Consider the following 26,995-nt stretch of genomic DNA (forward strand, 5'->3'; position numbering starts at 1 on the left):
TCCTTGGGAACTGATCATTATTGATTGGTTTTGCTCAAATCTAATTCCTTCCAATTCAAAACAAATCTCTGTCCAAAAATTCTCAAAAACACTTAGAAAAATTTCCAAGTCTTCTAAAACGATCTTATCAAGACCGTTTCATTTCCTCGATCAAAATTCCAAGACGATGTCTTTTTAGATCGTTTCATCTTCAAAGATCTTTATACTTCAATTTCTTTTTCAATTTCCTTTAATTCCTTTTCAATTTTCATTTCCAAATCACAAAATCATTCCTCAATTTCAGTTTCATTTCATACTTACCCAAATTTCATCAAAGTTCATTCAAGACGATCTTCTCTAAATCGTTTTACTCTTCTTAATCCTAAAACGATCTTTTCCAAGTCGTTCTTAAATTCATTCATCTAGGACGATCTCTTCCATTACGATCATATCCTAAAATGATCTTCTCAAGATCGTTTCAGCTTCTGAAAATTTCAACATTCATTCTAATTCAAGTTCCAAATCAAATCTCTTTCAAATGGCTTCTCGTGAAGCTTTGGCATTAGGTTCTGACACAAGACCTCCAGTTCTCTACCGTGGTTCTTATGGACTATGGAAGAAAAGATTCATGAATTATGTGGAATGTCAACCAAATGGTCACCTTCTTAAAGATTCCATTCTTAATAGACTTGCAGATCATCGTCATCCTACCACTGGTGCAATACTCACTTTTGATCTTTTGAATGCTGAACAAAAAGATCGAACGGCTGCCAACAGAGCTAGATCATGCTTATACAAAGCACTGCCAGATGAAATCTATGGTTCTGTTGATTCTTATGATACAGCCAAGGAGATATGGGATGAGGTGGCAAGACAAATGGAAGGATCTGACCTAACTTCAACAATTAGATTGAAAAATGTGTTGACTGAGTTTGACAACTTCAGCAAATTGCCAAATGAATCTCTAGAGGCTGTCTACTGTAGATTCTGCAATGTCATAAATGAACTTAGGAAGAACAATGTCAAGAAATCGGAGATTGAGTTAAACATCAAATTCATCAAAGCTCTTGGTCCTGAGTGGGAAGATTATGGAACTCAGATTAAGCAACATCAAAATCTGGCCAAGTTCTCCATCCATAATCTTCATGAATCCTTCAAACTCAATGAACATCAAGTCCTAAACAAAGCTTCATCGAACAAAATGCCAGAAGTTGTATCTTCTGATCCTTTGGCATTAATTGTTGAAAAGAAGGTTTCTGAAGCTCTTAAAAGGCAAATGGTAGTTGTTTCTTCGTCTGATGAGGAGGGAGATGATATGTTGGCTCCAAGATATGGTGTTTATGACGAATTATATCAAGCTCTTGCCGCAGTTACCAAGCACTTCAAGAAAAAAGTTCAACAAAGCGAGGCCAACAAACAATAATCTCCGCACTTCTTCCACAAGTGCATTTCCCAAGAAGGAACACTATCATTCAAAGAATAATGCTCAAGGTGAATCAAGTGGATCCAAGCATGTGGAAAAGAAAGTTGAAGGTTATGACAAACAAGTTGTTGAGAAGGGGAAAGCTTCTGATAAAAAGTGCGACAACTGTGGTATTCCTGGTCATTTTGCAATTGATTGCAAGCAACCTCGTAAGCGGAACTATGAGTACTATAAGCAGAAGATGTTATTGGCAAAGCAAGTGGAAGCCGGTCATGCATTGCTTGCTGAAGATGACAAATGGTTGTTGCTCTCGGATGATGAAGATGAAGATCTCTCTGCAAATGTGTGTTTCATGGCGAGGTTGGCCAAGGACAAAGCTTTTGAGGCTGAAAGCACTGATGATGAATACCTGGATGATGAGGTAAATCTACACTCTACTTTTTCTTTAGTTAAAGATAAAGAGTCGTTTGATTTAGCTTTATCTAACTTGACAACTCATATTACGTCTTTAGCCAACAAAAATAAGAAGTTAAAAAATAGTATTTCATTTTCTAAAAGTAAATTTTCAAAACTCTTTGAAGAACATTTGAAATTACTTTTTGATTATGATACTATTAAACAAGATTTTCAAACCTACAAAGATCAATTGTTGGTTAAAGAGTGTGAGTTGAATGCATCTCGTGATTCTAAGTTATTGCATAAGTGTTATAAACTTGAAAAGACCATTCATGATCTTGAAAAAGCCAATCAAGATCTTGAAATTCAAAAGACCAATGAGTGGCTTCGGGCCAATGCAAGACAAATGGATGTTGATATTCTTAACAAGAAACTTTTAGAATCCAAACCTAACAATATTGAACTTGAACGAAAGATTTCTGATTTAAATCATACTTGTTTTTTGAAAGGCGTTGAGATTGAAACTCTTCAAAACCAAATAGAGGAATTTAAAAAGAATATACTTTTCTATCAAGAGAAGTTATATAAAGTCGAACAAAACCCTCTTTTGGATTTTACCGCCTATTTCAACAAGTCAAAGATTGACAGATCGGAACTTCTTCATGGGTTGGGATTTGAGAATATCTCTCCATTACAAAAAGCCAAAGAACAAATCGAACCCTTGTATGATGAAAGATTTCTTCGCCTTGGTATGGTACAACAATTTATTCGTCCACTGGATGACGATTTTGAGACTGATGAAGTTGAGAAATTACCACAAAATGATTTTTTGGTTAACTATGATGTTATTAATGCTTCAAATATCTCGAAAGAATCTTCAATTTTCAAATTGGAAGAAATAGCATCAAATTTTCAAAACCAAGAGTCAGTTGGTAATTCACCTAAACCTACTAAAATGTATGTTCCATCTACCATTTTGGAAAAACAAATAGAAGGTTTGCAACAAACGGTGAAATCTCAACAAAATGAAATTGAAAAACTTAAGTCTCAAAGTTTGAATTCGGAGGATAAATTAGTTGTTCTGGATACTAAGAAAGTATGTATGGATGCTTCTACTCAAACTGACCTAAGTGCTTTAGTAGACCATTCCACTCAGACTACTTGTGTTTCATCTACTGATTCCTCCACCCAGATCTTGACTGATTCTCTTGAGTGTTCATGTCAAACTGCTGCTACTATAGCTGATAATTATGTGCAATCTGATTTATCTAATGACGAACTTGCACATAGTTTAGTTTTGATATGGTACTACTTTAGGTTTTTCACTTGTGATTCTTTTAAAGAGTTAGATGTTCACCCTAAGCTTAGTGCTAGTATAGGTGTTGATACTTCTAGTCTAATTTCTTGTGAAACCAAAGATGTGTCAGTTCAAGTTGAACTAATTCCTGAGACTACCCATAGTGTAAAGTTGGATACCAAGATTCCTGATTTTTCAAAAATCTCTCCGGTTGAATCTTTCACAAAAGATGATTTTGATAAATTCATGGAGGGAGAATATGCTTTTGATTCTGAAACTGGGAAAAAAATTGAATCTACCAAAATCAAAATTGAATCAAAAGAGGAATCTTCAAAATTGTTTTCCAAATATCCAACTTCACATTATTCTAAGAAACAAGTTATTCCAAAACTTGTCAAGACTGAAACAAAGACTGTCAAAAAACCAAGAATCAATAAGTTAAAAACAAAGTGTCCTACCCCGAAAAGCATGTTAAAACCAAACAAGTTGAGACCATTCCCAAAATCAAATACAACAAAGTGAAACTTCTGGAAATCAATTCAAATGTTTCTTCGTCTAGCTCTCAATCTAGTTCATTATCTAAAGTATCTAAAACTAGCTCAGTTTTGCTAACAAGGGATGCTTCAAATGGTGCAACTAGGTATAGGGATAGATATGGCTGGTTTTCTCACGACAAACCTAAGAAACAAGAAGTTTCTGCACCTTCAAAAAAGAGTCTAAAAAGATAAAAGTGTTTCAAAACTCTCGTTCTAATCTTCTTAGTGTCAATCCAACAGGTGGAAAGAGCTTGATTAGTGAGTCTAAATGGGTAGCTAAGTCATTAGTACCTAAGATCACTAAAGTTGAGAAAAAGAAGAAAAGGCAAAGGAGAAAAGCGGGTAGTAAGAAGAAGCTTGTTTCTGATGTTTCAAACAATTTATCTTTTAAGTCATCTTTGAAAACAAATGTTAATGATGCCAAGGCAATGCCTTGTGATGTTGTAAACAATGTTAATTCTCGCTCTTATTTGTATGGTTTGAATGGTGGTAGACATGTTACTTTTGATTCGTGTGTTAATATTCGTTTGTATGATCCAAATGTGCTTGTTGATAATGTGCTTATTAATAAGTATGTTGATTCGAAAGCATGTTTGTATGCATATCCTAAGTTATATACCCTGCGTGTTTTAACTAACCACAAAGGACCCGTCTTCAAGTGGGTACCTAAAGTCGGTTAAATTTCTTTGATTGCAGGAAATAACCATCTGTGTTTGGATACTCGATTCCGGATGTTCAAAACACATGACTGGCAATAAAGCATTGCTCAAGAACTTTATCGAACGATTCATGGGAACTGTTCGTTTTGGTAACAACAATTTCGCTCCTATCTTAGGCTATGGCGACATTGAACGCAATGGAATTGTCATTAAGAAAGTTCACTATGTTGAAGGATTAAGTCATAACTTGTTCAGTGTTGGACAATTCTGTGACAACAATCTTCAAGTTCTTTTTTGACAATCTCTTTGCAAAGTTCAAACTCTAGATGGAGTTGACATTTTGTGTGGCGACCGCGATGATAACCTCTTTACCATAAATCTTGATGATAACCAACCAACCGATAATATTTGTCTCATTTCAAAGGCTACTTCAAAGAATTCTTGGTTGTGGCATAGAAGACTTTCTCATCTAAATTTTCCTACCATCAATACTTTGGTCAATAAGCATCTTGTTGAAGGCTTGCCAGACTATAAGTATGAAAGTGAGCATGTCTGTTCTTCTTGTGCCGTTGGGAAGATAAAACGAGCTTCTCATAAACCAAAGAAATCTCAAAATTCTTTAGCACCTCTTCATTTACTTCACATGGATCTTTATGGACCAATGAAAGTTCAAAGTCGAAATGGGAAGAGATACATTTTGGTTATCGTTGATGATTATTCAAGATACACTTGGGTCAAGTTTCTTGCCTCAAAAGATGAAACAACTCAAACTTTGATCGATTTCATCACTTCAACTCAAGTGAATCTTCAACTTCCAGTCCGATACATTCGTTCGGATAATGGAACTGAATTTAAGAATGTCGTGTTTGATGAATTTTGTAAATCTAAAGGCATTACTCACCAATTCTCTGTGGTTCGTACCCCACAACAAAATGGTGTCGTTGAAAGGAGAAATCGAACGCTTGTGGAAGCTGCAAGAACCATGCTAGCTTATTCTAAGTTACCTTCCAACATGTGGGCTGAAGCTGTTGACACTGCTTGTCACACTCAGAATCGGTCCATTGTTAATCAACGTTTTGAGAAGACTCCTTATGAGGTTGTTAACAAACGGAAACCCAACATCAACTATTTTCATATCTTTGGGTGTGTTTGTTATACTCTGAATGATCAGGAAAATCTTGGAAAGTTCGAGAAGAAAGGTGATGAAGGTTAATTTGTTGGTTATTCCAAGACATCAATTGCCTATCGAATCTACAATCGCCCAACAAATACGATTCAAGAAACAATGAATGTTTGGTTTGATGAGATGTCGGGCATGATTTTCGAGCAAGAAAGTTTGCTACCAACAAATAATGGTCCAAGTGATTCAAGTACTTCATCAAGGACTTCTACTTTAGCATCCAAATTCAAGAAGTTTCCAGCTCCAACGAGTGATGAGTTAGACATTCTTTTTGAAGAATTCTACAATTCAAAACCGATTCATGATGAGGAACCTCAAGTCATCATTGAACCAATTCCAAACAATGATCCAGTTCCTGACAACCTTCATGAATCATCATCAAGTTCATCTGAGCAAAATGCTACTTCTTCAAGTAGTAGTTCTTCATCCTCTTCTAGTGATTCTTCTTCTCAATCCTCTCCTGATAATTCTTCTCTAGTGAATGTTCAAGAATAACCTACCCAATTTACCCAGACTACCAATCCGATAAACACTCCAAATGTATATGTGCCTCTTGATTTCGATCATCCATCTTACGAGGAAGCTGTTCTACCAAGCTATGATTCCATCTCTCAGCAAAACTCTGGTTTTAATGATGATGATGTTGATGTCAATCAACAAGATCCTCTTCCTCATGATCGCAAATGGTCACGTATGCGAAAAGATCATCCTACGGATAAAATTATTGGAGATCCACAAGCCGGAGTAACTACTCGTACTTCAGTGAATGAGTGTCTGGTTGCACTTTCTCTTAGCAACATTGAACCCAAAACTGTTTCTAAAGCTCTTCGAGATCCAGAATGGGTCAAAGCTATGCAAGACGAACTCGCTCAGTTTGAAAGACTGAAAGTATGGAGACTAGTTCCAAATCCAAGGAAAAATGAACCTATTGGCACAAATGGATTTTCAAGAACAAGAAGGATGAGAATGGAGTGGTAGTAAGGAACAAAGCAAGATTAGTTGCAAAGGGTTATTGCCAACAACCTGGTGTTGATTTCGACGAAACTTTTGCTCCAGTTGCAAGAATGGAAGCCATTCGGATTTTCTTAGCTTATGCTGCATTCAGAAACTTCACTGTGTTTCAAATGGATGTGAAGACAGCTTTCTTGAATGGTGATCTCAAAGAAGAAGTTTACGTTGAACAACCAGAAGGTTTTGTTGATCCCAAAAGACCAAACCATGTCTACAGGTTAGACAAGGCTCTCTACGGTCTTAAGCAAGCACCCCGAGCATGGTATGATTCCTTATAAACTTTCTTGATTAGAGGTGGCTTTACCAAAGGCACAATTGACCCTACCCTATTCATTCGCAAACAAGGTAAGCATGTTCTTCTTGTCCAAATATATGTTGATGACATTATCTTTGGGTCAACCAGTCAAACATTTTGTCGAAACTTTTCATCTCTAATGGTTAATCATTTTGAAATGAGCATGATTGGGGAAATGAACTACTTTTTGGGTCTTCAAATCAAACAATTACCAAATGGTATTTTCATATCACAAGGTAAGTATATTCATGACATGTTGAAAAAGTTTGATATGACTACTTGTTCTTCAATTTCAACTCCAATGGCTGCTCGTACAAGTATTAATGCTGATAAAAATAGGAAACCATTTGACCAAAAGAGATATAGAAGTATGATTGGTTCGTTGTTGTATCTTACAGCATCTCGCCCAGATATAATGTTGGCAACATGTATGTGTGCTAGGTATCAAGCTGCTCCAACTGATTTACATTTTCAAGCTGTGAAACGAATATTTCGTTATCTGAAGGGTACACCCAATTTAGGTCTCTAGTATCCAAGGGATACTGGATTCAATTTAACTGCCTATTCAGATGCAGATCATGCAGGTTGTAAGCTTGATCGCAAGAGCACTTCTGGTACTTTACAATTTTTGGGTGATAAAATTGTGAGTTGGTCTTCCAAGAAACAAAATTGTGTGTCACTATCAACAGTTGAAGCTGAATATGTGGCTGCGGCTAGTTGTTGTGCTCAAGTGTTATGGATGAAGACTCAACTTACTGATTATGGTCTGAAATATGATCATATTCCCATCTATTGTGACTCTCAAAGTGCCATTGCTATTGCAGTCAACTCAGTAAACCACTCTCGATCAAAGCATATTGATGTGAGATATCATTTTCTCAAAGATCATATTGAGAAAGGTGATGTCGAGCTCTACTTTGTGGGAACTGACTATCAGCTTGCAGATTTGTTCACTAAACCACTGGATGAGAAAAGGTTTAACTTTCTTATCTCTAAGCTTGGCATGTTAAATCTTGAACCTTAACTTATTTTGTTCTTGATACATTCTTGAAAAACAAAATACAAAATTTGAAAAGACAAAAATCAAATACAAAAATATAAAATTTTGAAAAATAACAAAAAGATTTTCTTAGTTTTTTTTCTTTTTCAAAGTGGCTTGCATATATTCTGTATGCAACCCGTTCTTCATTGAGCTATTTATTTCAAAATGGCTTATGCATACTCTGTGCATAATCCGTTCTTATTTGAAATTATTTATATTTCAAAGTTGGTATAAAATGTGTTGTTATACATATAGATTGATATAAGATAACGCGGAATTGAACGTCTTTGTGTACTTCCAAGTGGTCTTATATGAATATGTATGTGTAATGGCAATCTTTCATTTGTTTAAAATTGCAAACAATTCTCTTCAAGAATCTTGATGTTGTTGCAAACAACTTCAAATTTTTCAAATGAATTTCATGTTTCAAACAACACTAAATTGTTGATATGAGAAGCAAAGGATTGAACGCCTTTGTGTACTCCTGAGTTGTCTCATCTTGAACAATTGATTGAGTTAAATTTGTGCTTAAATGTTTTATTTGCATCCAACTTGTTGATGTAAGATACAAAGGATTGAACGCCTTTGTGTACTCCCTAGTAGTCTTACTATGAACATTGTTGTTGACGCAAAAATTTGTGTTTCTTAAAATCTTGTTCACTTTTAGACTCTCAAATTTTACTCTAGTTGACTTCACAAAAACCAATTTTTGCTCTACCTTTCTATGAAAAACATTTTTGATCTACCTTTTCATAGATTAAGGGGGAGTTTTGTGATTTCAAACCTTTGTCAAACTTCAAATGTGTTTTTAAATCATTTTTTTTCACATTTGATGATTTTCAAAAGATTTTCTCCAAAGGAAGTTCGGTATTTAGTTTGCACATGAGCAACTAGGTTTTCTCAAAATTTACTCCATGGACTTCATCATCGCTGATGAGTTCTAACCCCGGAGTATTCACTTCTTTCATTAGATAGTGAGGGTATTTTGAGTGATGATGATTTCGTGCAACTAGGATGGAGGGAGTAAAGTTTAAAAGTGAGAGGTTATGGTGATATGTTGTGAGAAAAGGGTTAAAAGAAATGATACCCTTCCCTAAAACTCTCAAATCGTCGGGTACAACACATTTCTATCGGATGTCATTTGTTGATATCTTGATAAAGACTTCATGAACCCGGTGAAGCGATGCACATCTTTACCTAACCACTCAAGTGTTTCTTAACAAATGCTTGTTTCATTTCTCACGGAGATTTTTCACATCTCTATTGACTCTTCATTTGGAAGATGTTGATATTGAAAAAGGGAGACATTCTGCTCCAGTCCCTGACTTCATTTGATCACGTTGTGTCTAGAGCTATATTGCTTGATCATTATTTTAATCCTTATTCATTTTTCTTAAGACACATTTGAGTCATATCTTTGTGATATTATTGCATATCTATGTGATATAGCCGGAACATTTGTAGCGATATCTTAATTGATATTCCACAATGATCAAATGGAAATCCTACCAATGCTAACATATTTTCCAACATTGAACGTAGGTCTCATAATTACATTTATGTGATTATTGAGTGAACGAGAAGTCTATCAGTGACCTCGGATGTTTCCTAACAAGTCTTTAAGGAGAATAGATTGTGGTTATCGAACGCCTTAGGTGACACTGACCATGATTACTATTCTTTGAAGCAATCTCGTAGTTGAAAAGCTACAAGACCGAACTATGTTAGAAAATTGCTTTGTGCATAATTCAATGATACATAGAAAATTGAATCCAGTATGATCTTTTGATTTCATTAATCCTTCTGATTTTTGAACATGTTAACTGATCATCCTTATCCGGTTTTTCCATTTCTCATCTCACCAACACAAAAACCACCAATATCTTACTATAACATTTGTATCAACAACGTCAACCCTACATTTTAGTTATCCTTAGGATTCTTTGGATTAGTACTATTGAATTGGGTTGATGTGTTGCTGTTTGATAAATCTCCATGCAAATCTAGTTTTACCTTGTGATATTTTTTTTCGTATTCGATCAATCAATGTTTGCATAATGACATTGGTTCCCAACTTTGTCATTATGAGGGGGAGAGAAAGATTATGATTGATTGAGAAAGAAAATCTTTGAGCTTGATTTGTGCAAACATGGAGTTAGTAAGAAGGTTGTAGTGAGTGTATGGAGGTTACGGATAAAAGATAAGAGAGAATATTTAGTGTATGAGATTGATGGGAAAATTTGTAATTAATAGAAATTCAGTCAATTGAGCTCAGATTTTCAAATTTGAGTTGTTCATTTTATAAATTGAGTTCTTGACTTGGAAAAAGGATAATTACAAAGATAAGGATATGATGTTCAAAGATGCTCCAAAATGCTTACACTCATGAATTGAGGGGGAGCATGATTAATTCAAGTTTTGTTTAAAAGTTTACTCTCCAAAGTGTTTAAGTCAAAATGCCAAAGATCAAAGCTACAAAAGTTGAAAGATTGATTGGAAGATTCAAGACAAAGAAGTAAAAATTCGAAAGAGTCTTCATCAACACATTTCATTCAAGATCTTCAAAGTCATATAATAATACTTGATCAAGAAGCTTCAATGCATATATCAAGGGGGAGAGTTTAAGTTTTTGATACTTCATTCCAAGGAAACAAATTTTCATTCAAGAATCGAAGATTGAAGAACCAAAGCAAAATTTATACCTTCCGCACTTCAAAAGACAACTCTGATTCACGGTTCAACAATTTTCAAAGATTCTAGACTCATTCATTTTATTCTCTGTTCAAAAAGAACATTGAGAATTTCATCATGTTTTAACTACAAGAAGTCCAAGACCAAGATTGATTCAAGTTCTCCAAAGACAATGAGAAAGCTTTGAAGACTTGTTTCATCACACCAATTGTCTTCACCATCGGGCTCATCAACTTAATTCCTACAAGACAAAATAACACGTACTTCATTCATTACAATATATCACTAAGGGGGAGAATGTTAGAAATCCAAAAATAGTGATAAATTGTAATTTAAGTTAGTGGACGTTGTTGTTGTTAAGATATGGTGAAATGATTTCTAAGGATGGGGGACTAGGAGTGTCAATTAGCTTAATTGTAGATTTAGACTATAAATACCCTCAACTCCTTAGAAATCATAAGCCTTTAATCCATTTTGACATACAACTTATTCAGATCGTCTCTCTCTCTCTCTCTCTAGAAAATCACACACACTAAACACACCAAGAACACACACAATTGAACTGCCATTGTTGAGATCGAATCAATTGCAAAAACCGTGTTATTACATCTATAAACAAAATACAAGAGTTGTTGCGGAACAAAGATAATCACACTTGTGAAAATATCTAAAGAACCCTAGAAATACAAATGATCTATGCGACAAGGAATTACTCGTAAGAATACTTAGAGTAATATCACACGTTACAATTGCCAAAGTTCCAAGCATTTTTGCAAGTGTAAGAAGTCTTATATTTATAGGCAAACATGTCTTGATGACATGGCAATCTGCCGTACAAATGCGGTTGGGAATATTTATGGATTTTTTGGACAAATCCATAACATGTTTGTTTAAGGTAAAGTATGTAAGTTTTTTTGATGTGACTTGACATATTTTATTCCCAACCTTTTGCTAAAACTTTCCCAATCCCAGGTATAAAGTAGTTAACCGGGTAAAGGTAGTTAAAGCTACAAAAAGACTTTCCTCGTAGTCAGTGAAAAAGTGTTGTAAATACTTTTTCACTGAGCCTCTTCAGATTTAACTTCAGGTAAGATCTTTTCTGAGCTCTGCTTCTGAGATGATCTTCTTCTTCAGTCTTCAGTCTTTGACTTCAGTCTGAACGTCTTCAGTGTAGGTTGATTCTGAATCTGAAGTGAAGCTTCGGTGAGCTTTATTTTGAATAATTTTAGAATCCTGAGCAAGCTTTCTTCACTGAGCTTCAACTATTTTGAACAAATCATACTTAGTCGATTTTTGACCTAACAATTATTATTATTATTATTATTATTATTATTATATTATAATTATAATTATATTATTATATTAATATTCAAGTAGTAATTTAGTCAAATCAGTCAACATTTTGAAAACAAAAGAAATTTATTGGTTGGTCTAACAAAACCATCGCATTCATATATGCTAAATGTTTTATAGTTTAAATTAATTTTAATAGTTATTATTAAACATTAAGAAATAATAATAATAATAACCTATTTATCTAAGTTTTATGCATTTAAATTAAACTTCCTTTTATGGTTATCTATTTATAACTTCATTTATATAAAATTATTACTATTTTAATATGTAATTATACGTATGTATACATTGTCTTTGATGCTATAATATGTTATCTCATACTTCAAACTTGGTAGATACATTTTTTGTTTGTATGATTATATAATGCATCGTCTATTTATAAAATTTTATCATAACTAATTGTGTCATACAACGAATGAGCTTAATCTAGTTACATAATATACTGATATAATAAATACTTTAAACAGTATATTACTTTTTTCGTCCTTGAAGTTGACATGTTTTTTACTTTCAATCCCTTAAGTAAAAAAATATTAATTTTTACCTAAAAGTTGGCAAAAATTTGTAATCGTGGTTCTTCCCCTATACGGCGTTTGTTTTTAGCCATTAACACACGCACGTTCTAAACACGCGAGGTCATTAATGTTTTTTTCCCCTTTACACTCGAGGTACTGAAAGTGTATAACATGACATGTTCAGGGACGAAAATTGCAATTTACTTTATCTATAATAGTATAATGTTAGTGCATTTAATTCTTTTTTTCCCGTTTTGTCACATTTTCATTTGTTTTTTTATTTTTTAAATTAATTATATATAGTTGCTACATGATTTACATACCGCTTTTTATTCTTTCAACTATCCATACAATTGATCATGTAAATAATTGTTATATCTTATGTTTGAGCACTATTTACATTTTTAGATATACATTAAATAAGATAGAAACAAATGTGTCTCTTGTTTGTATAACATTTCTGAAAGCAACATTATTTTTCTTGGGGCAATAGCTAGTAACATAACTAGTTTTAACCTTAATTAACAAAATTAGTTAACTTGTTATAAGTTAAAAATATAAGTAACTCTCTTAACGAGGGAGGTTTAGGTTTTTACATCCACCAATATGTGATGTGATGAATAAAAAGTCTTACTAGTTTTTTTTTATGTTTTTCTTTGATAAACTTCATGGCTAAAGTTCTATTGAATTTTATTTCTCATTTAATTAAATAATTCCCAATTAACTAGACATGAATCTTATATAGCTTTCTAACTTTATACGAGTAGTTCTTATATAATTTTGTTTATATATTTGTTTTTATTTTTATTTTAATCATGTATGCTCTAAAGACATAATATTATACATTGTTGCAGAGTTAACCTTAAGTCATGGATGTTCATCCAAAAAATCTTTAAAATAACCATTAAACAATCCATGTGAATTGAGCAAGGCATAAGTCAAGATCGTCGCCAATGGAAGTTTCATACTCCACGCGTTAATGACCGTTTGCCAACGCCGTTATCTTTAGACTCAAACAAAAGGAGTACTAGAAAAACATCTAGAGCCCTGGTTGACCCATTCATTTTAATGCGTTTTGCAAGTGATTCTTGTTTTACGACAAATTAATAAAGTAGTCTTAAACTTTCATGTTTTCTTCAACTATATATAAACAAGAAGAAAATGGAGGTGTATTATTTTATATATTTTATTGTTTTTATACTATAATAGCTCGATTAAGTTAAAACTAATTAAGAAATCATCTTTTTTGAATATAATGAAATGTTCATGTTTTTGTAATGAACTATTCGAGTATTCATTGCATGTAGGTAACTCGTTATATAGTTCATTTGATTTGATCGGTTGTTGCTAGGATGACAAATATATAATATAACTTAAAGAAGAATATTTTTAATTAAATTTAAATCATTTTAATGAAGTTGATGCTTTAATCAATGTCAGACGATGTAAGATGGCTAGGGGCATGGTAGTAGATAGAATGAAGATTTTTTAAAGTTATAATCAATTTAATAGGTAAAGTTTTGAACCAAATTTTAACCTTTGATTAAAATTAAAGATCTAAACTTGATTTTTGTATTTTGATTATTAATTTTTTAATATAAAAATTAAGGGGAGGCGGAGTGGTGGGAGATATGGTGAATTTATGAGCTCATAAATTCAGTAACACCGCCGCCGGTAGTGAATTTATGCCTTAGAGGATTGGGTAGAGTACCCTTGGAGCATAAATGGAGAGAGAAGAGAAAGTGTTTGGGACCAAGACTTTAAAAGAGAGAGAGAGTATGTGTATGGGGATAGGAAAGAGAGACTGTGTGATTAGTGAAAATTTGAGAGGGTTGAAGATTTATGGGCGCCAGTAAAAATGGTTGGGAGGATTAGTTGGAAGATTTGAAAGATTAAAATGAGTTGAATGTATGTTATTGCATAAATGAAGATTTTTTTTTCCCACTCTGCCTCCCCTTGTAAAATTAAAATCAGCTTTAGAAGGTTCAAATCATGGTAAAAACTAAATACCATCTATGTCTATATCTATGTGTGTATGTGCACATGCAAGTGACAGGTTAGGTCGTCAAAGATTGTATATTATGAGTTTAAGATGCATTATGAGTTTGAAGTGTATAAGAAAGTATTTATTTAGTTTTAACTTCTACAAAAATATTTTTAAAAAGTATGTGTAGCAATAAAATTTTCTAAAGTTTTAATACTTATGCCCAACTATCTTAGTCATGAAATTTCATATTGACTTCGTATCTAACTGATTAATTAAGGAAATAATTCAAAAGCCAAAATATTAAGAAGAGTTAATTATAGAAATCGTCTTTGTAATCGACACCAACTTGCAACTTTTGTCCCTATGTTTAATAAATTACAGTTTTAGTTCAAAAGACTTTTCCCCGTCAACACTTTTGATCTGGTTGATAACATCCGTTTAAAAACTCATCAGGTGTCAAACACGTGTTGAGTTTTTTCGTCAGATCCATTTTTCTTCTTCTTTAATACCCAACTACCCTATTATCAACATCAATCGTCTCTCTCCAACTCGACTCGATCGGAAGATAAATTTTTCTTTTTTCTTTTTGTTCTGGCCATAAAAATGGCCCGTAAATATATGGCTTGGAGCCGTAAATTTACGGCTTAATTTATAACTGACCGTAAAAACTTAACCGTAAAATTATGGCTTGAATTATAACTAGCCTTGAAAATGAGCCGTAATTTGCTCATGGATTTTTTTCTTCCCTGAACAAAAGTACTCGAAAATACAAAGGACCGTAAATTTACGGCCTTGGGCCGTAAATTTACGGTCAGATCTGCACAAAACCATTTTGACTCAAATTTGATTCAAACTCTTTCCAAAGCTCAAAAGCTCAAACCAAAATACCAAAAAAGAGTAAAATCACATATCACAACATAAGGGATTCATCCGAAACCTTAACTATTGAAATTTACATTATAACGATCAAACGGGCCGCATTACCCAAGTTGTCATTAACCAAGACTATTCTATACTTTAAGTTATAAACACTATGACTCCAAACTAATTTTTTTTTTTTTTTTTTTTTTTTTTGCAGATATATAGATTACCCAAGTATGTCAAAACATCACAAATGACTAAGAGCCAAGTTTAACAAAACAACAAGAGTATCATGAGCCATAATGAGGTAGGATGATTAAGTATCTATACCAAAAGTTCCATTCTTCCACGAATGGACAATTACCTTCCAAAACACCTAGATCAACTTCTTAACAACACTTCAAATCAACAAGGGCTTAGTTCCTTCTTCCGGAACCACCTATACAAATGGTAAACAACTAAAATATAAGCGAATGCTTAGTGAATAAACTTGCATACAAATATATATATACGAAGGAGGGCAAAAACACAAAAGACTATCGCATGTAGCCAATGGTACCGTCATACCATCACTTGCATACTCACTTTTTGCGCTAACAACACATACATGGATCCATATACGCTAAATAATAATCAAAGAGGTTTTTAGGCCTCATCTCAATACACAAGAGGTTCTTAGGCCTCATCTCAATACAACTATGGAGTTCTTAGGCCCCGGCCTCAAAATTAGGCCCTAACGCCAAATCAATTACCATACACGGAATCCACCATCATATGGTAATCGACCCAACGCACATATAAGAGTATGCAAATTTACTCACCTCCTTCGTGACCAACAACAATCAAGATAGCCACAACGCAAATGACAAAGCTTTCAACCTAGCAAATCATCACAATATTCATATAAGACTATATTCATAATCTTGGCTAACTCAAGTTAGCCAAACTAGCATTTCACTAGCATTCCTAACCCATAATCATCGTATTTTGTCATTGAGTTGCTTTACTTACAAAAACCCCATTTAGTGCAAGAACAATCATCATCAACATCACCAATTCACTTTACTAGAAAAGTCACCATATTCATAGTTTGGGTTTTATTCCCATCCCTCATATTTCTAATCAAATTTACCATGCAACTCAATAACAAACAATAATATACAAGAATTTAGGAAAAAATTATGCATAAACTCAATTCTAGCAAACCCCCCCCCCCCCCCCCCCCCAAATTGAATTTCCCATGAACCCTAATTTTTCAAAGTAATTAAAAACTAGGTTAAAAGAAATTCTTACCTTCAAAATTAAGAATTATAATTAAGATGAAAATCACAAATTGTCTTCTCCTCGTCTTCCTCTTAAATTTTCAGCCCACATATAATCCACACTCCCAATTTCTCCTAATTTTGATGATTAATTCTTGAATGATTTTATTATTTACTAGTAGGGTTGTTGGATGAATTAAAGGTAGAATTTAGATTGAAAGGAATTTGAGAGGAAAGTTTGAGAAGAAGATAGGTGAAGGATGAGTCATAAGAAATGAATTTGTCTGGCATCTCATCTTGATGCCATGCATCAAAGGAATTTAGGTGGGTAAAATACCCGCTATCCGCTAAAGTTCCAACTAAATTAACCCGTAAACAAAAATTAAATACTAGGAAATTATTTTAATGTCAAAACTACAAAAAGAGGTTAATTTATTTATCTTAAAAATCTTGGGGTGTTACACTTCTCGATCAAAACACTATCCTATTTTTCTCTCTTGTAAAGTTCCCTTCATAAACACCAAAACCCACAAAACCTTAACCGGATTCTACAAATATGTATTATTATTTGAAAAAAATGGTTGTTTCAGAGTGGCATAATCATGATGACAATAATCCTAATGTTCTGGACTACGCCATGGGTTTTTATGATAAGTTATAAAAATTAAAAAAAAAAAACATTTGTTTTTGTTTCAGAGTGTCGCCGTCCTCCCACCGCCGCCCTGATAGTTGTCTAGTTAACATAGTTCGTTTAAATGGTAATCATTCCACCGCTAACTTATTACTTGATTTGAATATGATAATTCGTTAATTGATTTGAATATTATAACAAGTACATGATCTAAGTTTGTGTTTATTTAGAATATTGGCATCAGATGGATTATGGATGTGTGGTGGGCATGGCACCACGACAGAAAACCGCCGCCAAAGACCTGCCACGCATGGTGGTATGCATTTGCGTGGTCAGACCACGCGATAGAACTTGTGCGGGAGACGTTTTTGAGGCATCCAACGGTCCATTTGACTAGCCGTTTGGATTTTTTTTAAACCTTTCTTTCTTTCCCTATATATATATATATATTTACAGAGAACATATCATATACTACACAAAAACATATCATATTTTACACACACCTTCATTCACTATCCTTCAAATTACATACACCTTTCCTTCCGTACTTAAAATCATGGCAAACAACAGTTCAATGACCCTTTGGGATGCTAAAATGGCAATGTCAAACCACATGCTCAACGATGGCAAACAATGATTTGAAGTAAACAACGTGATTTAGAGCGTAACTGACAACAAGTGTCTTACATATCCGAAATCGACTGAATTGAAGCTGTAGGTCGGATTCGTACCCCTGCTGAAAATTATGTTGTATATCTTCGACATAAGATCGATTGACTGGATCAAGTTATTTTTCAGCTTACCGCCGCCTCTTTGACGTTGACAGCCACGCTAGACTACAGGGCATTCATGCAAGGCAGTGTCAGTGGTGGTTTGCACATGTAGATTACCATACTAATCCGGGGGGGGGGGGGTACGTATCTCCTCAACCCGGCGACGCTGCCGGGTCCCCTAAACCTTAACGATACATTCATTGAAATGAGGCGGATCGGACTATTTCGAGTGTTAGTATTATGTACTTTAATATTATGTAATGTTTTAGTATTATGTGTTTTACGGCCTTTTACCAAAAAATAGTATTATGTGTTTTATAATTATTATGCATGTCTTTCTTTCATTTATTATGTAATGTTTTAATTTAATGATATTTTAATTTTTAAATAATATATAAATTATAGTGAGTGGTTAAGTGAATGGACGGATAATAAAATTTAGATGAATGATGAAATTGAAATGAGATAAAATGAATGATTATAATCAGTGATGAAAAATGATAAAATATGAGATGGCATCACTCTTATAAACATTTGGCCACAGTGACTTAGGTTTTTATCGTAATTCACATTGAAATATTCAGCCGTCGAGAAATATATAGAAAAGTCAATTATGTGTGTGTAGTACAACTGCTAAACAGTAGTATCGTACAAAAAGAGATAAAATTGGAATTTAAGCAAACACCAAAGGCTATATCCGGTAAATCCCCCCTACCCTTATTTGTATGATGCGTTTTTCTCAAGGGGATATATAATAAGTAAATTGAAATGATAGGTATTAATCAAAGAAAAATATATGTATTTGTTTACCTGCTCTTACCCACCAACTAACAACACCAAAAGCCTGTTGTGTGTTTTATTTTTAAAAATATATGTTTTTTAATTAATTAATTTATTTATATCCCATTGTTCTCATTGTTTATTACTCCCAAAACCAAAAACCAATTTCAATCTCTCTGTCTTAATTCACCACTTTCTTCCCACACTTTCTCTCTCTTACATTTTCTCAATACAGCACGATATACATATAATAAATTATACACATAGTTGTTTCCTTCTGTTGAAGTCGGAGGTGGTTTTTTGTAATGGGACCGCCGGCGAAGAGTACCTACAAAGACCTGCAGCTGACCGGAATCAGCGGCCGTGAATCGACGGAGATCGATATTCACGATGATCTCGAAGATGTTAGATTACTTGATTCTTATGAAAATGATAACAATAATAATAAAATTAATGAGGGTTTGAAGAGAATTCAGGTCAAAGTAACAGGGATGACGTGTGCAGCCTGTTCAAATTCAGTTGAAGCTGCTGTTATGAGCTTAAACGGCGTCGTTTCTGCTACTGTTGCTTTGTTGCAACATAAAGCTGATGTTGTTTTTCATCCTCATTTACTCAAGGTTTTCATTTCTCATATTTCTTTCTTTCTTTCTTTACTTTCTTCTTTTTAATAGTTGTGTATGTATATATGTATATGTATATTAAATGATGAATAAATGATCATCACTACTTTCTTATGTTTATAGATTTATGTCTATTTCAATTTGCTATGCTTTTTTACCTTCTGAAAAGAAAGAAAGAAACTGCCCAGAGCCGCCTTCCGCGTGTTTTTGAGGTCCAATACCTCGACGGTGTACGAGAGAGGTTAAGATATAGGCAGACCTTACTTCTACATAAGTAGAGAGGCGGCTTCCATTTTTCTACCTAAATGGTAGAAAAGGTCCTCCAACATGGGATGAGGATTGAACCATGACCTCTGTCTCCAGAGGCCATGGTGTTTACCACTGATCCAACTATGTTGCTTCTTTTTTACCTTCTAAAAAGGTAAAATAATATTAATAAAATTTTTATATGAAAATTTCAAGGTGGCCTAGTCAGAAGAGACCCTGGTTGCTAGGGACAAGCCTAGGAAATGATCACCAGAATACGAATTACTTTTTCGGGTAGTCTGGACATGGATCTCTCTCTATTTATATAAAAATGAATTTTTTGTAGAACCATCTTCAATGGGTACTTTGGTGCCTGGGTTCTCGGTTTATCTCGCCGGGCCCACTGGGTGTGATGCATTACTTATGTAAACTTTTTTTCTCAGTGAAATTGTGTATATAGCTTAAAATGTTCTTGTGTATCAGTGTATGTAATGTTTTGAGGGGATGCTCTTCACTAAAAAACTTCTTGGGAGGTGTCTGACCTGCTTGTCCGAAAGCATAAAAGTCTAGATAATGTGGAGGGGGGTTGCTTTGAACGAATTAAATGGGCTAAAAGTGGCTTCTATCTGGTCCACTATGGGTTGTGCTATTTTCATGCCACATAGATGACGTCATTTGTTATTCAGTTTTGTTGTGGTCATATGCTGGTTAAAGTGATTAGATTTTAGTTGTTTAAAAGAACGGAGGACCATATTGATTTTGACATATATATTCATGATTGATGATTAGTAAAGTTACAGGTTCATTGCTTTGCTTAATTATTCGAGGTGGCTCTTATGCAGTCATTGCTAGGTGATTGTTTTTGGGGAAAAATTTATACAACCTTTATGTTATTTATACAGGAAGACGATATTAAGAATGCGATAGAGGATGCAGGGTTTGATGCAGAGGTTCTACAAGATAAGAGTACTGCGCGCACAAAGCAACAAGGAACTCTGGTAGGGCAGTTCACAATCGGTGGCATGACATGTGCTGCTTGTGTTAATTCCGTTGAAGGTATCCTAAGAAAGCTTGATGGTGTTAAAAGAGCCATTGTTGCTCTTCCAACATCGTTAGGCGAAGTGGAATATGACCCTGAAATAATTAGTAAAGAAGAAATTGTCTCAGCAATTGAAGATGCGGGTTTTGATGCGTCTTTTGTACAAAGCAATGAGCAGGATAAAATTATATTAGGAGTGGTTGGGGTAACAAATGATTTGGATGCACAAGTATTAGAAAACATACTTTGCAACTTAAAAGGAGTTAGACAATTCGGTTTGAACAGGATATCACGAGAATTGGATATTCTGTTTGATACTGAGATTCTTGGTCCTAGATCTTTAGTGGATGCGATTGTTAGCGAAAGCTCTGGGAGGTTTCAGGTGCATGTAAAAAACCCATTTACTAGAATGGTATCTCAAGATGATGAAGAATCAGCAAACATGTATAGGCTCTTTACATCAAGTCTTCTTCTCAGTGTAAGTAAATCGTTTTCATTGGATAATACCTTATATCTGGTGGTCTTGATTAAAATAGTCAAAAAGTTGTACATTTTGTGGCTCTTGTTGAATAACCTGGGCTGTTTGGGCGAACAACATTCCACCACACGGGGCTATAAATAGAACAGTGCTAAGAAGTTCACTGTTTGGAGTGGCCAACTAACATTTTCTGTCATCCGAATAGTGTGAATAGTTAAAATAACAATAATATATATCGTTGCAGATATACATTTCTTAAATTAAATGATTTTGACGAGGTTTGTCTGACCCATTACATCTCCGATTCTAATTAGTTCAATAATTTTGGCGCCACATATTTATTAGTTATAGGAATGAATTATCACATATTTCATCTTCAAAGTATAATAAAAGTGTAACACATGTAAACCGATTTTTAAAATAATGTTTTTGACCTGTTACCCGAATCACCCATTATGCCAGTTATAGATGGGTAGGTCAAACTTCTATGACATTGCATTTGCTTGCTTCTCCTTTTGGCCACTGGCCAGCCTTTCTATGGTCACTTTCTTGGCATACATTTCCATACTTTCTCAACCAATTAGAGAATTTTTTAGCGTTCTCATCTATTTGTTATTATTCCAGTAGTAAGAAAACAATGTGATTTAGCAAAGCTTACACTATTATAACTTAGTAGAGGACGTATGATATAGTAAAACATTTGTGCAAAATACATTAACATTCTTTTGTTTTGCTTAATTCTTTTCCACTTAGTTGCTGACATATATCTAATTTGCAGTTTCCTATCTTCCTCATGCGATTCATATGTCCACACATACCTCTTCTTTATGCCTTATTGCTCAAGCGATGTGGACCATTCCAAATGGGTGATTGGCTGAACTGGCTATTGGTCACTATTGTGCAGTTTGTCATTGGGAAGCGGTTTTATATTGCAGCTTTTAGAGCACTACGTAATGGTTCAACAAATATGGATGTTTTGGTGGCGCTGGGCACTACAGCATCTTATGTTTATTCTGTGTATGCACTTTTATATGGTGCTATCACTGGATTTTGGTCTCCGACTTACTTTGAAACTAGTGCTATGTTAATAACTTTCGTGTTACTAGGGAAGTACTTGGAAATTCTTGCAAAAGGGAAAACATCAGATGCTATTAAGAAGTTAGTAGAGCTCGTGCCAGCTACTGCTTTGCTACTTGTTAAAGACAAAAGTATGATGCTTTTGTTCAAATTCTAACACAATAATTATTTAGTGCGTTTAGTTAGTTATATTATTATAGTAGTCTCTTCTTCTTTATATGAATAAATTGATTTTCGGTTTTTATAAATAATAAATATATTGCGTGCTACTTTTGACTTGTGTGTTGAACTTTTGCTTTTGGTTTCATAGGGTGGATGTGTTGGGAATTTAAAAATAAACCTGAAGCTACCTGTTTATAAATGGGCCCAAGTCGCCCCCCTCTAATCAATAGCTAACCATTTCAACAAAATCAATGTTTTATTTACGATCTTTGTAAACCCTGAATTTTCATTTTGAAAGAAAACCACTTTTTATAGATATGTTGCTTGACCAGCATATCATGCGTATGGATTTTATGCAGAGCACCAGATGTTAGTAATTTCAGTATACAGCATTTAGTGGATGTTCTTTTGTTCCAATCTAAAACTAATCAACTTGTCTTTGTGTAATTTAATAGGTGGGAAGAATGTTGGAGAAAGGGAAATAGATGCATTGCTGATTCAACCTGGTGATGTGTTAAAAGTTCTTCCAGGTACAAAGGTTCCTGTTGACGGTAATGTTGTATGGGGTTCAAGTTACGTGAACGAAAGTATGGTTACTGGTGAATCTGCACCTGTTTTGAAGGAGGTTGATTCATTAGTGATCGGAGGTACTATAAATTTTCATGGTTTACTCCATGTTCGAGCCACCAAAATTGGTTCTGATACAGTTTTGAGCCAAATAATATCACTGGTTGAGACTGCACAAATGTCAAAAGCACCTATTCAGAAATTTGCTGATTATGTAAGTACACTTGTGAATTATATCTTATTTTGTTATCTTTATATCGACTTAAGATTTACTTCAACAAGTGTCCTTAACTGTAGTAATTTAGTACAATAGTTTCCATTATGAAAAAGCTAGGGCAACTTGTGAACAAGAATTAATGTCACCAATGTCTTCCAATTATTTCTAGTTGACAAACAGGGAGCATAGATAGAAATTTTACTATAAAAAAGAGGCAATTTTGCCTTCTTTGCACTTTTTTGTGGCAAGCGAAATGGAGATCATTTCAATTTTGTTCGGTGGAGAAAGTAGTGATTGTAGTATTTTGATACATATCATATTTTTTATGACAAGTACTTCTATTTTTAATATTAGCATTATAAAAATAAGCTATTCTGGTAATTATGGTATTTGAAGCTTAGATAAATATACTTACCCATATCGTGTTGTTGTGTTTCAGGTTGCAAGCATTTTCGTCCCTACTGTTGTTGCTTTGTCATTGTTAACACTACTAGGGTGGTAAGTCTCTAATGAGTTTGCTGGAAAAAAGAGGGAAATGGGTGGGTTGGTTAACAGTTGAAAACGCAAAACGGTAATTTCTTAACATGGCCAGGGCAGGTTGAAACACTTGCTTTCCAAAATTGTCATATTTGTAAATAGTATCTATATTATACTATAAAAAGAATAACCCTTTTTATTTTTGGTAATGTTGAAAATATGTAATATTTTCACTTGGCACCCCTTAAAAATACTTTCACACACACTAATTCCTTAAACATTAATGATTAAATTACACTATCAATCCTTCATGTTTTAAAATATGTCCATTAACCTTTTACATAAATTATATACACCACTCAACGTCGCTCCATCACCAACCGTTGCCCAACCATTACACCGTCACCGTCATGACTACCGCCGCATCGCGCGGGTACCATGCTAGTTTGTGTTAAATATGATCATGAACCTATGTGATATTAAAAACATCTTTCGTGTTTTAATAAACCAATTTTAAGAGAATTTGTTCTTTTGTAAGTACAGTTTAGGCAACTAACTATCCTTTCAACGCTGTTACTTTTAGGCTAATTTTTTTTTACTTTCTGTTATATATAAAACATGAACCAAGTGGACCCATTCATAAGGTTATCGGTTAAAATTTTCACCTCCAGTGGACATGCTCATGTAGTCGTTACACCAAATAGTGCTATACTTTCTTATCTTTTCCTACATTAATGCAATATAGGTATATTAGCGGATCCCTTGGAGCTTACCCAGACGATTGGTTACCCGAAAACGGAAACCACTTTGTTTTTGCACTTATGTTTTCAATATCAGTAGTTGTGATTGCATGTCCATGTGCGCTTGGTTTGGCCACCCCAACCGCTGTCATGGTTGCAACTGGTGTTGGAGCGAATAATGGGGTTCTAATCAAAGGAGGAGATGCGCTGGAGAGGGCTCAGAAGGTTCAATATGTTATATTTGATAAAACAGGAACTTTAACTCAAGGTAAAGCCACAGTGACCACTGTCAAAGTATTTACAGAAATGGACCGGGGAGATTTCCTCAGACTGCTAGCTTCTGCCGAGGTTAAGTATTACTTTCATCATTCATTTCTTCATCACCATTTCAAAATAGATTGGCCTGGGTCAGAATGCATATATTTTGGTGTTGGTCGAAAAAGGTTAGGTTGACCTGAAAAATACCGACAATTTTTTCAAAAGTTTATATAAATAGTTTGTGTGCTAACTATCGTTGGCTATCAATCTATACTTTGAATAAGTTGATATATAATTCTTTAAAAATGCATTCTTTGATTCTCTCAATTCATTTGATTGGTAATTGGATAATCTTAACTGACTCATTTGTATGTACATTTGTTGTATTGGTCACCTAATATATATGCTCGAGAGTTCAATAAAATCAACTATTTCATCTCAGGCAAGCAGTGAACATCCGTTGGCAAAGGCAATACTTGAATATGCTCGTCACTTTCAGTTTTTTGAGACCACTGCAACCAAAGATTCTCAAGATAAGAACAATGAGTCAGCAATGTCCGGATGGCTACTTGATGTGTTGGATTTTTCTGCAATTCCTGGAAGAGGTGTTCAGTGTTCAATCAATGGCAAACAGATTTTGGTAAATTACCAACACTAAAACTATGCATTTTGTGATGAAATCATGAATCATGGAACATTTTTGTTTGAAATGAAACTCTACTTAACAGGTTGGTAACCGAAGTTTGCTGATTGATAACGGAATTACCGTTTCAACAAATGTTGAAAATTTTGTTGTCGATCTAGAGGAGAACGCAAAGACTGGTATTCTTGTGGCGTATGATTCTGAGTTGATAGGTGTTGTGGGAGTGGCTGATCCGTTGAAGAGGGAAGCAGCTGTGGTTGTGGAAGGGCTCAAAAAAATGGGTATTGTACCTATCATGGTTACCGGAGACAATTGGCGGACAGCTAGAGCTGTTGCAAAGGAGGTACTACCATTCTAAGTCATGTCCCACTGTCCCAGTACAATGGCTGACATTTACTGCAAGATTATGAGGTGGCAAGATGAGCGGGTTGGGTAAAGAGTCAAACAAGGTTTAAGTTGAAACACGTTATTTTCAGTACAGCTGTGCAGGTCGAGTTGAGCCGATGCTCAATGTTTTTCGTCTTTATTCTTTTGATATAATTTATGCATTAGTTATGACGTATTCAAGATAACAGTCTACTTTTGTTTCCTTTATTAGCTACTTACTGTATCGTTTTACCAGTTTCATGTTTTGACCTATTAGAGGTGCAACATCTAAGTAGAATGCTGGAGGAGATTTCATTAGTATGTAGTTCTAAATTAAAAATAATAAAAATAAAATACAAAGCTTATCTGATATCAAGTAAATGGCCTAAATCTACCTTCTCAAGTTTTTATTGTCATGTATTTACACTGTTAAACCGGATCATGTTTATTTGCAGGTGGGCATTCAAGACGTAAGGGCTGAAGTGATGCCAGCAGGAAAAGCCGATGTTATTTGTTCATTTCAAAAAGACGGTAGCATAGTCGCGATGGTTGGAGATGGTATCAACGATTCACCTGCTTTGGCTGCAGCCGATGTTGGTGTTGCCATCGGGGCAGGAACCGACATTGCCATAGAAGCAGCTGACTACGTTTTAATGAGAAACAACTTGGAAGATGTAATTACAGCCATAGATCTATCAAGAAAGACCTTCACTCGTATTCGGCTAAATTATGTTTTTGCCATGGCTTACAACGTGATCTCTATCCCAATTGCAGCTGGTGTTTTCTTTCCTTGGTTAAGGATCAAGTTGCCACCATGGGTTGCTGGTGCATGTATGGCTCTTTCTTCTGTAAGTGTTGTGTGCTCTTCTTTGCTTCTACGTAGATATAGAAAACCACGACTTACTACAATATTGGAAATAACTGTAGAGTAGAAAAATTTGGGGGGGCGCTGTGGGTTGTATTACAATGTGAAAAAAGAAGGGAAGATGGCTCAAGGAGTCCTGAGTTTTGTGTGATTTATTCATTTCTTTACTTCATGTATAATCTCTCTTCAATGTAAATGTAGCTTCTTGTATTTCTTTGTAGTTGATCTTTAAAAAGAAAATGTTAAGTGGCCGTCTTTGGAGTTCATGGGCGTGCATCTTTTGTTTTGATAAAAATGCAGCTAATCAATAAAATATTAAAATGTATTATGATATGGTAATAGGGTCGGAGCACAAAGTGGTTTAGGTAAGACCAAAATGGTAATGAATGATATCGATATCTATGACTATATCTATCTATATCTATACTATCTATATAAACAAATTATCTGTTAAAATTTAACACTCTACCTTTAAAATCTTTAATTTACCTTTTTAATTTATATTATCATCAAACACTTTATTCATGGAATTCTAAAAATACCCTTAAAAAAAACCTTACGTTTAT

General features: G+C 34.3%; 1 protein-coding gene across 1 annotated transcript; it reads left to right on the top strand.

Moving 5' to 3' along the window:
• The first annotated feature begins 18,804 nt into the window (after positions 1-18,804).
• On the top strand, positions 18,805-26,695 carry LOC122610060 (copper-transporting ATPase RAN1-like). The gene is made up of 9 exons (XM_043783043.1): positions 18,805-19,291; positions 20,443-21,057; positions 21,836-22,265; positions 22,752-23,077; positions 23,520-23,578; positions 24,303-24,645; positions 24,998-25,195; positions 25,284-25,541; positions 26,020-26,695. The coding sequence occupies exons 1-9, from the start codon at positions 18,980-18,982 to the stop codon at positions 26,494-26,496; spliced, it is 3,018 nt and encodes a 1,005-aa protein (XP_043638978.1). The 5' UTR covers positions 18,805-18,979; the 3' UTR covers positions 26,497-26,695.
• Positions 26,696-26,995: the final 300 nt, after the last annotated feature.

The sequence above is a fragment of the Erigeron canadensis genome, chromosome 8 (genome assembly GCF_010389155.1).
Source record: "Erigeron canadensis isolate Cc75 chromosome 8, C_canadensis_v1, whole genome shotgun sequence".
NCBI classification, from domain to species: domain Eukaryota; kingdom Viridiplantae; phylum Streptophyta; class Magnoliopsida; order Asterales; family Asteraceae; genus Erigeron; species Erigeron canadensis.

Excerpts from the sequence above, each read along its gene's own strand:
- LOC122610060 (XM_043783043.1), top strand. The coding sequence starts at position 18,980 with ATGGGACCGCCGGCGAAGAGTACCTACAAAGACCTGCAGCTGACCGGA. Across the intron at positions 21,058-21,835 it reads CATCAAGTCTTCTTCTCAGT|TTTCCTATCTTCCTCATGCG; the intron begins GTAAGTAAATCG and ends TCTAATTTGCAG. Across the intron at positions 23,579-24,302 it reads TTGTTAACACTACTAGGGTG|GTATATTAGCGGATCCCTTG; the intron begins GTAAGTCTCTAA and ends AATGCAATATAG.